At 39.6% G+C, this 14,033-nt stretch overlaps 1 protein-coding gene across 3 annotated transcripts in view; it reads left to right on the forward strand.

Annotated features, from left to right (window-relative positions):
• The window catches only part of ZMYND8 (zinc finger MYND-type containing 8), a 602,889-nt gene extending 592,845 nt beyond the window's left edge, over nucleotides 1–10,044 (forward strand). For 2 of the 3 annotated variants that reach the window (XM_069243462.1, XM_069243464.1), the window contains exon 22: nucleotides 8,645–10,044. In XM_069243462.1, coding sequence (XP_069099563.1) covers nucleotides 8,645–8,746 — 102 coding nt within the window. In that variant the 3' untranslated portion in view covers nucleotides 8,747–10,044. The remainder of the gene's footprint in view (nucleotides 1–8,644) is intronic. The other variant, XM_069243463.1, reaches the window with a different exon arrangement.
• The last annotated feature ends 3,989 nt before the right edge of the window (nucleotides 10,045–14,033 follow it).

Consider the following 14,033-nt stretch of genomic DNA (forward strand, 5'->3'; position numbering starts at 1 on the left):
GTGTAGAATCAGACTACACACAAAAGAGACTGTACATCCAGCAAGACACAGGGAAGATATCAACCCTTCCCCCAATAATGAGGAAAAGAAGGATCGGTCTCCTCAAGGATGACGCACAACCACAAGCCAAAGTGGTTAAAAAAGTCACGCCTCCGCCCTCTCCACCACAACAGGCATCGCCGGCACAAACACCGCCACAAATGCACTCACCAGCGCAAACTACCATAAGTCAAGATAATCAGGATCAAGACGCTTGGGACCTATACGACACCCCAGTGCCGGACAATGATCCAGATTCATACCCCACAAAGCCGTCACCGCCAGAGGACAGTACCTCATACTCGCAACTGGTGGCTAGGGCTGCAGAATTCCACAATGTCCAACTGCATTCCGATCCTATAGAGGATGATTTTTTATTTAACACCCTCTCGGCTACACATAGCCAATATCAATGTCTCCCAATGCTACCAGGGATGTTACGGCACGCAAAACAAATTTTTGAAGAGCCCGTAAAATCAAGAGCCATCACCCCAAGGGTGGATAAAAAATACAAACCACCACCCACAGACCCAGTGTTTATTACTTCGCAGTTACCACCTGACTCCGTAGTAGTAGGGGCAGCTCGCAAAAGAGCAAATTCCCATACATCTGGCGACGCCCCACCTCCGGACAAAGAAAGCAGAAAATTTGATGCGGCAGGAAAAAGAGTAGCATCACAGGCAGCCAACCAGTGGCGCATCGCAAATTCTCAAGCGCTACTGGCCAGATATGACCGCGCACACTGGGATGAGATGCAACTTCTCGTAGACCATCTTCCCCAAGAATACCAAAAAAGGGCGCAGCAAATAGTTGAAGAGGGACAAACGATCTCAAACAATCAAATCCGCTCTTCACTGGACGCAGCCGATACTGCAGCGAGAACAGTCAACACTGCTGTCACCATAAGGAGACACGCTTGGCTCCGCACTTCAGGCTTCAAACCTGAAATCCAGCAGGCTGTCCTTAATATGCCCTTCAACGAAAAACAACTTTTTGGCCCTGAAGTGGACACAGCCATTGAAAAACTTAAAAAGGACACAGACACGGCCAAAGCCATGGGCGCACTCTACTCCCCGCAGAGCAGAGGCTCTTTTAGAAAAACTCCATTTAGAGGGGGGTTTCGTGGCCAACCCACAGACACCACCAGCCAACAAACAAGAACCACACCATATCAGGGTTCATTCCAAAGGGGAGGTTTCAGGGGATATAGAGGGGGTCAATTCCCAAGGAGTAGGGGAAGATTCCAGACTCCAAAAACACCTCCACCTAAACAGTGACTTTCAAGTCACGCAACCCCTTCACTCAACACCAGTGGGGGGAAGACTATGCCAATTCTACCAATCTTGGCAACAGATTACAACAGACAATTGGGTATTAGCAATAATCCAACATGGCTATTGCATAGAATTCCACAAATTCCCACCAAACATCCCTCCCAAAACACGCAAAATGTCACCACAACATTTAGAACTTTTAGGACTAGAAGTTCAAGCACTACTGCAAAAGGATGCAATAGAGTTAGTACCAGTACAACAAAAAAACACAGGAGTTTACTCCCTGTACTTTCTAATTCCAAAAAAATACAAAACATTAACACCAATATTAGATCTCAGGACACTAAATACCTACATCATATCGGACCATTTTCACATGGTCACACTACAAGACATCATTCCACTGCTCAAACAGCAAGATTACATGACCACATTAGACCTAAAGGATGCGTACTTTCATATACCAATACACCCTTCTCACAGAAAGTACCTAAGGTTCGTATTCAAAGGAATACATTACCAATTCAAAGTGTTGCCATTCGGAATAACAACTGCACCAAGAGTGTTCACAAAATGTCTAGCAGTAGTAGCAGCACACATCAGGAGACAACAGATACATGTGTTCCCTTACCTAGACGATTGGCTAATCAAGACCAACACAGTAAAAAAATGCGCAAACGACACCACATATGTCATACAAACCCTTCACAAACTGGGGTTTTCCATCAACTATACAAAATCACACCTAGAACCGTGTCAGACACAACAATATCTAGGAGCAACCATCAACACATCAAAGGGAATTGCCACTCCAAGTCCACAAAGAGTGCAAGCATTCCACAAGGTAATAAGTGCTATGTTTCCAAACCAAAAGATACAAGCAAAATTTGTGCTAAAACTTCTAGGCATGATGTCATCATGCATAGCCATTGTCCCAAACGCAAGACTACACATGCGACCCTTACAACAGTGCCTAGCATCACAATGGTCACAGGCACAGGGTCAACTTCAAGATCTGGTGTTGGTAGACCGCCAAACATACCTCTCGCTTCTATGGTGGAACAGCAAAAATTTAAACAAAGGGCGGACATTTCAGGACCCAGTGCCTCAATACGTTATAACAACAGATGCTTCCATGACAGGGTGGGGAGCACACCTCAATCACCACAGCATTCAAGGACAATGGGATGTACACCAAACAAAATTTCATATCAATTACCTAGAACTGTTAGCAGTATTTCTAGCGTTAAAAGCCTTTCAACCCATAATAACACACAAATACATTCTTGTCAAAACAGACAACATGACAACAATGTATTATTTAAACAAACAAGGAGGAACACACTCAACACAATTGTGCCTCCTAACACAAAAAATATGGCAGTGGGCGATTCACAACAACATTCGCCTAATAGCACAATTTATTCCAGGAATACAAAACCAACTAGCAGACAACCTTTCGCGAGACCACCAACAAGTCCACGAATGGGAAATTCACCCCCAAGTTCTGAACAAGTACTTTCAAATTTGGGGAACACCCCAGATAGATTTGTTCGCAACAAAAGAAAACTCAAAATGCCAAAACTTCGCATCCAGGTACCCACACCGCGAATCACAAGGCAATGCTCTATGGATGAGTTGGTCAGGGATATTTGCATACGCTTTTCCCCCTCTCCCTCTCCTTCCATATCTAGTAAACAAGTTGAGTCAAAACCAACTCAAACTCATACTGATAGCACCCACATGGGCAAGACAACCTTGGTATACAACTCTACTAGACCTTTCACTAGTACCGCATGTCAAACTACCCAACAGACCAGATCTGTTAACACAACACAAACAACAGATCAGGCATCCAAACCCAGCATCATTGAATCTGGCAATTTGGCTCCTGAAATCCTAGAATTCGGACACTTAGACCTCACACAAAAATGCATGGAGGTCATAAAACAAGCTAGAAAATCTTCCACTCGACACTGCTATGCATCTAAGTGGAAAAGATTTGTTTACTACTGCCATACCAATCAAATACAACCATTACATGCCTCTACAAAAGACATAGTAGGATACTTACTACATTTGCAAAAAGCGAATCTCGCTTTTTCATCTATAAAAATACACCTCGCAGCAATATCTGCTTACCTACAAACTACTCATTCATCGTCTCTGTTTAGAATACCAGTTATTAAAGCATTCATGGAAGGGCTCAAAAGAATTATACCACCAAGAACACCACCAGTTCCTTCATGGAACCTTAACATCGTCTTAACAAGACTCATGGGTCCACCTTTCGAACCCATGCATTCCTGTGAAATGCAATATCTAACCTGGAAAGTCGCATTTCTCATTGCAATCACATCCCTCAGAAGAGTAAGTGAAATACAGGCATTTACCATACAAGAACCATTTATTCAAATACACGAAAATAAAATAGTTCTAAGAACAAATCCAAAATTTCTGCCAAAAGTAATCTCACCATTCCATTTAAATCAAACAGTAGAATTGCCAGTGTTCTTCCCACAACCAAATTCCGTGGCTGAAAGGGCACTACATACATTAGACATCAAAAGAGCACTAATGTACTACATTGACAGAACAAAGCTAATCAGGAAAACAAAACAACTGTTCATAGCTTTTCAAAAACCACACATAGGAAATCCAATCTCTAAACAAGGCATTGCTAGATGGATAGTCAGATGTATTCAAACATGCTATCTTAAAGCCAAAAGAGAATTGCCTATTACACCAAAGGCACACTCAACCAGAAAGAAAGGTGCTACAATGGCCTTTCTAGGAAACATTCCTATGAGCGAAATATGTAAGGCTGCAACCTGGTCTACGCCTCATACGTTTACTAAACACTACTGTGTAGACGTACTAAATGCACAACAAGCTACAGTAGGCCAAGCTGTACTAAGAACATTATTCCGAACTACTTCAACTCCTACAGGCTAAACCACCGCTTTTAGGGGAGGTAACTGCTTTATAGTCTATGCCAAACATGTGTATCTGCAGCAACATATGCCATCGAACTGAAAATGTCACTTACCCAGTGTACATCTGTTCGTGGCATTAGTCGCTGCAGATTCACATGTACCCTCCCGCCTCCCCGGGAAGCCTGTAGCCGTTTAGAAGTAGATCTTAAATCTTAAACATTTGTACATTTGTAAATAATTATTATAAACTCTTAACGTACATACATATTCACTCCATTGCATGGGCACTATTTATAGCAAACAACTCCATCCTCACCCTCTGCGGGGAAAACAATCTAAGATGGAGTCGACGCCCATGCGCAATGGAGCCGAAGAGGGAGGAGTCCTTCGGTCCCGTGACCAAAAAAGACTTCTTCGAAGAAAAACAACTTGTAATACTCCGAGCCCAACACCAGGCAGCGGACTGTGCCAAACATGTGAATCTGCAGCGACTAATGCCACGAACAGATGTACACTGGGTAAGTGACATTTTCATTCCTACTCTGCCATAAAAAATGTGCAAGACTAGACTAAACTCTGCCTCGCTATTTACCTCACCATTCTGATACCCAAATAAATGGAACTGTTTTCACACGCAACATTCTCAAGTAGCAACAGGAAAAAGTGTGCAGTTAAGGAAACAACCTTCAGCCTAAACATCAGGCATTTCGATCTGGGTCAGTGGCAGGCATTTTATTTAAGTACTGCTAGTGATTTAACTCAATTTGTTACTCAAGTAAGTGGCTCCCATAAAAGAAGAAACTCTCTTACCTTATTAATTTATGCATATACCAGAATACTCATTTCTGAACAGTTACATTTCCTACTAGAACTCAGTCTGACATGGACCACAATAAAGCCTTGACTGTTGAATTGTGATGCAGTATACTTAAACCATGGTTGCTTTATTGTGAGTGAATTTTCTTGATATGCACTTAGATGAAAAAAACAAATAGGGATTACTACAGGCTAGCCTAAATCAAAAGGGTTTTAACAACTACTATAGCATTGGTGGATAAGAAAGATCTAACCACAAGCAAAATAGTGAAAATTGTCCCGACTCGACGACATGAACGGATTTGAAGTCCAACTTACATCCAGTGTCATAGATTCACTTTGTACAGGAAGCTCTCCCCCAAACATGTCATCAAGAAAACTAAGATGGCCTGGTACCAGCTCTCCCTACTAAAGAAAATGAAACCATACCTTCTTAAAAGCAAACTTAGAAATGCAGTTTATGCTTATGCATCTGGATAGTTGCAATGTCCTGTGCATGGTCTCTCAACCGCCATGCTTAGCCCCCACTACTTCCCCCAAGGGTGTCGCAGTTGCAGAAGAAGAGACATGAAAAAATGTAACCTCTTCACCCCCTTGATGGAACTTCGCTGGCTGCCCTTGCCAATACTCATCATTTCAAAACCAGCTGCATCATCTACAAAGTCATGTTAACTGGAACCCCTGACCAACAGGCAGAAAGTCCACCAACTTCTCGCAGACAGGACTCCATCAGACTGCAGTCAAACAAATGCAAAAAAAGAGACAAAATAACATTCCTTCTCCTTCTGCACACCCAGGATCTGGAATGGCATCCCACTAGCAGGACTGCCCAGCTCTGCTTCACTTCAGGAAAGATCTGAAGACACAGTTCATTAAAGAACATTATACATGAGGACGGAGTTGGTGATGAGAAAAAGTCTCAACATCTTCTTATGATACGGATCAGGTGAATTTCTTGACATGGGGAATAGCAGTCTGTATCCGTGAAGTTGAGTAATGCCATGACGATGAGTGTTCTCAACATCTGACAATGTCTTGATTTTGAATGCCATGCAGTCAACTGGTAGAGCAAAGTTGTGAGGATTGATAGTGGTTGCACTATTGAAGATGATCTTGAAAGTTTCAACATTATTGACTTGCTTATTTTTGAATGACATTGACTATGTCGATAGTCTGTTTTCAAAGGCAAACAAGTCAGCACTGTACATTGTGCTGACCTCAATGTTTTTTTCCCCATCTTTTTGTGATTTTTCTAGATGAGAAACACACTGCGATTGTATAAGTTTGTCCCTTTACTACTTCTCTTTAGTTCTATAGTTATTGAGGTATGCCAGTCTCCCTCTCAGATTTATGCATTCTCCATCTATTACATTATTTTAAGGCTTTTGTTGGCAAAACTCGCACCCCTTAACGAATGTGGATCTTGGAGACAAACCACACAAATTGTGGTGGTGGTCTGTGGCAGCCTTTTACCTTCTGCAAGAAGGGCATTTCACAGAAAGTGAAGACATACTGCTGGAAAAATGTGGAAAGAAACAACATTTGTAAATTATTTGCAGCATTAAAAGATACCAAGTGTAGTGTAAAAAAAAAAAAAAAAAAAAGGAATTCCAAGAGGATTTTTGAGAGAAAAATAGTTGTGAAATGACTCATTGTTCCATGATCCTACTCACATGAACCGACTCTGTGAGGTGTCAGTACACGGCATTATGGGATGTGGAAGTCCTTGAGCTGTCATGGGGCAGATTGCTATTTTATTTCTTTTTATGCAAGCCTGTCATTTCATCTCTACGTACTCACGTTAAGCAGAAAGGTCTTTTTGTAGGTGCTGCAGTGAAGTTTTGGGAAGGGTGTTCTCACTTATAAACTAGTCAAAATATTCAAAAGAATATTGCCTGGATAGGTTTTAGAGATGATTCACTGCATTTTATTTTGCCGAAGTCTTCACATCCCACATTTTCGTATGTTGGATATAAGTGTTACAGGCCCCTTCATGCAGTGGGGAATTACTCTAATGTTTATGATTTCAGTGAAGAGGCCTGTGGTGCAGATGCAGACCTACACGCAAGTAACTATTCTCCACTATGGGATTCACTCTGATATTCATTAATGATAGAATATCCTTGCACAAGTGCGAGATCCTGAAACGCACCTCAAAAAATAGTTTTTCATATAAACACACTTAATTAGGCAACATTTAAATGATATATTTCAATATCTAAGCAGCCAAGTTGAAACATAGAAACACATTTAGCTGAAAATACCATAGTGTAATACCACATAATAAAAATGATGTCAAAACGATCAACTGTGTAGTCGTATAAATGCTTTCCTGCTGCTTTAAGAATCTGGAAGGCTGCCTATCCTATTGTGTCCAGCATTGAAGACAGGCAGTTTGTATTTTTCTGCCCTTTGAGGGTGACCTCTTCCCTCCCCCCCCAACTCCCTCCCGCCCCTCAATACACACATTCTGCTTTTTTTCTAAGTTGTTTTTGGCTAGAAACTCCAATTTATTCAGAGGTATTCTCTCTCACCGGATGGCTTTAGACATTCTTTACCTTTTGTTTGCTTTATTAACTGGAAAACATGGATTTGTTTTGCCTATCCTTTGACAGCCATGCCTGTGGTTTTCAGTAAATGTCCACACTGCAGAGTTAATCTCTGAGGAAAAACAACCCTGATATATGTGTATGTTTGTATAGTCTGTTTCCCAGAGACATATGCCTTCAAGGATTATGACAACTGTAGAATACCATTATGAAGGTGGTTAAGGGACAGAGAGAGAAATCTACCCAAAGCTAAAAGAGGTGAATTTCGCAAAGCAATCTTCAGATGTATCAACTACTGACTCCTAGGTGGGAATGGCAGTTTGCCAGGCATACAGTTCGGAAGAGACCTGAAAACCCACATAGTACCCTTGCCTATGGATTACTGTGACCTTCAGCCACTAGTGCTTCTGTTCTTGGACATGGGCAACAATGACCCTAGCACCCTACCATACTACATTAGTACTAGTACTTCTCTTTGTCTCCAGCTCTTAGTGTTGTGTACATGCCTCAGAGTAGCAGTGCTATTCAGATCCTACAAATTAAGAAATATCATTCATAACATGATATATGGTTTGCAATCAAACTGATTGATTTTACTGAAATAAAATATCCATTGTTCAGACGTTTGTGTTCCTTTGTGTGTGTACTGTCAGTATTTTAGTATCTAAATGGGTAAAAGTCTTTTTCATTGTGTATATAACATTAAAATAGAAAGTTGCTTGTAGTATTGTAGTGAGAACCAAGGATCAACTATGTTTTGTGAACACATTCAAAATGATTTGGCCACTGGTAACTGCATTACTTGTCACTTCAAAAATAACAGATGTTATTTTCATTTACACAGTGTCTTATTAGTGATTTTCAAGGGACCAACTATCACGAAATATTTCAGATTTACTTATTGTTAGTTAGCCAGTCTTTTATGAACACTTCGTATGGAACTGAAAATGAGAAAACAAAATAAATGTCCTATGAAAGCAAAAGTGTGTAAAATCTTTAACGTAATACATCTTTTCCTTTTACTCTACAGACTATTCCTGTGGTTGTGAGTCCCACCGGTGGAGCAGTAGCCATGAGGCCAGGCGTTCAGTATGTTCAGACAACAATGCCAGTTCAAGTTAGAAGAGTTTAATAGTTTAAATCCACAGAGGGCTTGTCTTCTACCGAACGTACCCAACAAATGGAAATCAGCCTTAAAGAAATGTGAACTCACACGTCTTATACTTAACCCTAAAGCTTACGTTTTTTTAATGCTTTGAATATGAGAACAAAGCACTGGCTACACTACATTAAAATTAAGCATTAGCTTTGACTTTAACATGCCCAAACTAACCTAAGCTCTACAATGTATTAAATCTCTGCTTACTTTGTAAATAATGTAAAATTTGTTGATGTCATTAAAGTTAAATTCCATCTCTTTTTATATTTGTATTGCCTTTAACTTATGAAAGAGTGTTTCAGTTGAAAATACCCTTATCACAAACAAACTGAAGAAATTGGTCTTGCGGTTAAATTTTTAAACCAATTACTGGGCAGATCGTCTCATCTGCTTTTGGAAATGTGTCCACAGTTGTGAGCAATTGTGGTTCTCATTAGGACAGTGTTAAGAACAATATTTCACTGCTGCATATCAACATTTAACAGCTACATATCGAATGTTTTCAGTGTATTGGGACATTTTTACTTGTCTGTGGAGAACATGTTAGTTTGAATGAGCTTAACCTGATATGTCTCCAAGATAGGTGTCTGCTAAAATATAAAAACTTTGAAATGGTTAGATATACTGACAAAGTAAAAAGTACTTTCTGTATGAAAAAATATTTCTGATCTTCTGTATCATAAGAATAGATATACTTTTTTATTACGCCTCATACTCCTCAATTACTAGAGTATCCCTTTAAGAGGTTTTTATAATTGGAAATAAAAATTTATGTTGAATGAGCAAGTATATGAGGACATATGGGAAGGACTTAAAGTTGGTCAAGAGCATGTATTTAATTTTGTTTTTATGAAAGCATGAATCAGTACAGTATGAAAGAACGTAACTCATAAACATTCGTCTGTTACATATATACTGTTGTATCATTTTGTATGTTGTGTAAGACAAAGAAATTGAACAAAGCGATGTATGTATATGAGACTATTAATTGTATATCATTCCAGTATATTTTAGTGTACAGTTTTAGCCATGTTGATTTTTCACATTGTTTATAATGGAGGAGGATTGTACAGTCTCCAGCTAGAATCCACAGTAATTTAAAAAGAAGTATTAGGGTGAAAAGAGAGAAAGCTGAACATTTGTGAATTGCAGTTGTGTCAAAAAACAGCCTAGCTGGCCTTATTTGTGAAACATAATTGCTTTTAGCATATGGAGTATTTTTTCACATTTTATTTGTACAAAATTTGTATTAAATTCAAAATCTTTTTTTATTGTTGTGCTTTTTCTGCATTCTGGGGTATCTGTTGTTTTTATTTTTTGTTTTTTTTTAAATACAAGCTTGCAGCATTACACTAGATGAAGTTAAATTGCATTTTAAAAAAATCCTTCTTTTGGTGCCACATAGTGTGAATGAATGTATCCTATTCTTACATTGGAAAAAGAAGTAACCGATACAAGAAGGCTCATCTCAGATACGTTTCCTGTTGCGGTCTTAAAATAAACTCCTGACCTGCGACGTGACTTTTAAGCCATCAGATAATAGTGTACCTTCCCTCCGTTGTCACTGTTCTTCCCTGGGTTGTAGGAGGATATATGTTTGACCGATTCTGTTACTACTTTTCTGTGCTCACAAAGCAGCATGTAGTACAAGAATTCCTCTGTGTTATGGTATAGGACTTTTCATCCCACCCAGCCCACCATTATCAGATCGAACCAAGCACTACACTGAAAGTTTTTTTTTTCACCTTAGTTGCTTATGCAGATTTATATGTTGAATGAATAAACACTTCTTGTTGGTTACCTTTTTACATTTTGTCCATATGCACTAAATTTCGCAGGATGGAAGTCTAACGTTTATTCTGTAGTTAGTTGAAATTGAGCAGGGATAGGGGCAAAAGTATTAACAATGCAAATAAGTGTTTTCTTTTGAAATTTTGAATAGTTTTGCAAATCTTAACTTGAGTGGAGAGATTGCTGTCTGTTATATGTTTAAAATTATTAATTGTAATCTGTCTAAAGTTTAGATACTTTGTTTAGCGGGAGAGCCGTTACATTTGTGGTTGTCTTCAGTTTGTTCTAATCTCATTTCATACCGAAGTTCCCCGGTGGGGGAGGTGGGGAGGTGTGGTATCCACCATTAGTGCTTCAAATGCAACAGAAACAATGCGCAGAGAAAGGGTTAATATGTCCTAAGACTTTCTAGTCACATATGTTTGTGAATATACCACGGCTTCCAATTTTTAAGTAAGGCAACATGGTAGCACAGCTGGAGCTTGGAGGTAAATATGGTTTAATGATTTTTTGTTGGAGTAACGTGGGTGGCATTGTTTGAAGGTACAAGAGGACGGGAGATGAGAAGACGAACCGCAAGGGCTGCTGTGTTGGTTGGCCTAAAATCTTCACTAGGAAACATTTATCGTTGGTTGAATACAAAATAAGGTTTCAAAAATAGTGAGTGCATAGAAACAGAGCCTGCATTTATCAAAGACTGCTTCTTCCATCTAGCTCTAAACGTTCTGAACACATTGAATGTTTTGCCCTAGCCCTGTAGCTCTTACAGCAAGCAACACTAATCTCCCAGCAAAGATAACCAATATGAATCTTTAAAAAAACCTACCACACTTTATTGAGCTGCTGTTCCTCAGAAACATCATGGAACTCTAGTGTGTTTTTTTTTTTTTTTACAGGTTTTAAACGTTGTGAGTACTCATGAGAATGCAACAGCTTTGACCGGATACACCGGTCAACTTCCATGCACAGTTACACTGCAGCGGTGGAGCAGCGTAGTGCTCCAACCACAAGAATGAATTCTTAAAATACATAGTGGGAACCTGGAAATATAGACTAATGTCCCGAGGCCTTGATGAAGACATTTGCTAATCTGAATACTGGGCCATTAAACTGTTAAATCCAGAGTCTGTTTATTGACTATCAACTCTCGCCAGGGAGAAGTATGCTTGAACGCTTGCCAAAAAGATTATATGGCAACCAAGTGGATCCACCAGTAAGTAGTTAAATTCAAATCTTGAAGATAACTAACAATATTGGCAATAAAATATCCTGGTACTACAGGCTAGAAGGAAGTAAATTATGATACAGAGCTCAACATTAGTTTATTATGTTGGTCTCCAACCCTTCTGCACAAGTATTCTACTTGCTTAAAGGCCTTTAGCCTGGGCTGGTTGCTAATACAATTCACTAATATAATACATTCCTAACTCTTTGATAAAGTCAATGGTAAAATGTGAAAGGCTCGTCCCTCTAACGGAACAGTGAGGGGGACTACTTTGCCAATATGTTTACACTCTTTTGTTCAGTCAGACCCATTCTTCTTAAGCCGATTATCAAAAATTACTATGCATGTGGCTCAGCTCCTGTCTAGCCAAAATGACGAAAATCAGTTTTCTCAATTCTAGCCCCAGATGTTTGCAGACTGTGCTCCTAAGCGTTGATATTTTGTCTGCCACGTTGAAAGGTTAATTATTGATTCCACTTTTGAAGAAACCCTTTGGTAATGCAACTTCCACAGTGATCTAATGGCCAACCTTCTATTAACCTTTAGTTTGAAAGTTCTTGTATATAGTGTCTGGCGCTCAATCCAGCTTTCGTTAATCATAAGAACATCGAACATATTGTTAAGGCTATATTAAGCCCATGCCTGGGCATCGAATCAGTGGTGGCACTGTAATGGATGACAGTGGCAAAATATCATTGTGGCCATGTTTCAGATTTGGTGTTATTAGATCGTGTTTGTATCTCACATTGTTAACCCTAAACTGCTTTTCTCGGTTTTATTCTGTGGCAATTTGAGAATAGAAAGCACATGAATCTCTTCCTTTCTCTTTGGCTCTACCAAGCTAGTGCTCTCCTTTTACATTGTTACCTTTCATGACACTTTTATCAATTCTGGTAGTCATTTTGCAACTTTTCCTTTACATACACCAATGATACCCATATCTTGCGGAAGGTGAAGGGTTGTCTTAATTTCATCTTTGAGAAGTTGCAATCATCGTATGGTTAAAACGTGTCATATGCTTGCAATCTAGTGATAAATGAAGAATCCATCATCTATTTGGTCCTTCAATATATTCCCTGTGAACCTAGAAAAAATTGGACTCTGTTTCTCATTCATCTAATAATCTTGCCTAGTGTTCAGATGTACATTTGCTCCTACTCAAGTAAGTACTGTAAATGTCTTGTCTGAATGTGCCTGGATTACTACCAGTGCCTGCGAAATGCTGCATTGAGCTAATATTGTTACACCAGCAAAGATGTGATCACAAAACAACTGCACTGGCTCCGTTAATCTGGTTACCTGTGTTGGCATCATTCATGAATCATTGTGCTTGGTCGAGTAGCCTTACATCGGTATCGCCCTTCATTTCTAGCATCAGTATTCAGAAAATACACACCAATTCGCAGTCTTCTCTCATCCGCTCCTGAAACTATCAGTTCTGTTTGCTTGGTCATCAAAACTAGTTGATGTTTTTCCCCCAAATAAGACAGTACGTTCCGAGTATTGCTAGGAGGGCACTTTAATAATAATGCAATAAACATCCCCTGTGAGCTCCCATTAGAGATCACTCTGTGGGGGACACCGGAAAATACTGGGGAAAGCCTCCTGGTATCGCTGGGTGCTGGCCAGTTTGGAATCTTGATCATGCTCCATCTTTACTGCATTGTTTTAAAGTCTACTGCAAGATTCTGATGGTAAAAATCAGCTGTGTTCATGCCTAGCCCTCCAGTGCATCTGGTCCTTCCTGATCATCTAAAGTCAGCATCAGGGCCTTTTCTGACCAAAAACAAATGTTTATTGTTTTCAAGGTTCATCTGTTCCTGCTACTCTTAACCATATCTATGTGCTGCCTGAGAGAGATGATATGACTGTGTGCGCTGCAATCCCAAATGTTTGATGATTATGCACTGAATCCATTCCAAATGAAGAAAAGACAAAGGAAAAAAATAGGAACGGTTTATGTTTAAGATATGTACTTATGGAACATAGTGAACTATTTCACTGGCACTGATTACAGTGCAGTCATATCGGACGTCATTACCTATTTTAAAACGATCCTAAAGTAGGTAAGGAATAGACTAAATAAATTAGACCTAATATTTCCCACTGAGCTCACAAAGGAAAATAAGAGTGAATAACCCCTATACTACTCTTCTGTCAAACTCTCAGGCTGTTACAAGAGCCTACACGATTTTCACCTTTGATGACAAAGTCACCTTCATAAAATCCCTTGTAGACCTAAAT

This window comes from Pleurodeles waltl, chromosome 7, assembly GCF_031143425.1.
Source record: "Pleurodeles waltl isolate 20211129_DDA chromosome 7, aPleWal1.hap1.20221129, whole genome shotgun sequence".
Classification (NCBI taxonomy): domain Eukaryota; kingdom Metazoa; phylum Chordata; class Amphibia; order Caudata; family Salamandridae; genus Pleurodeles; species Pleurodeles waltl.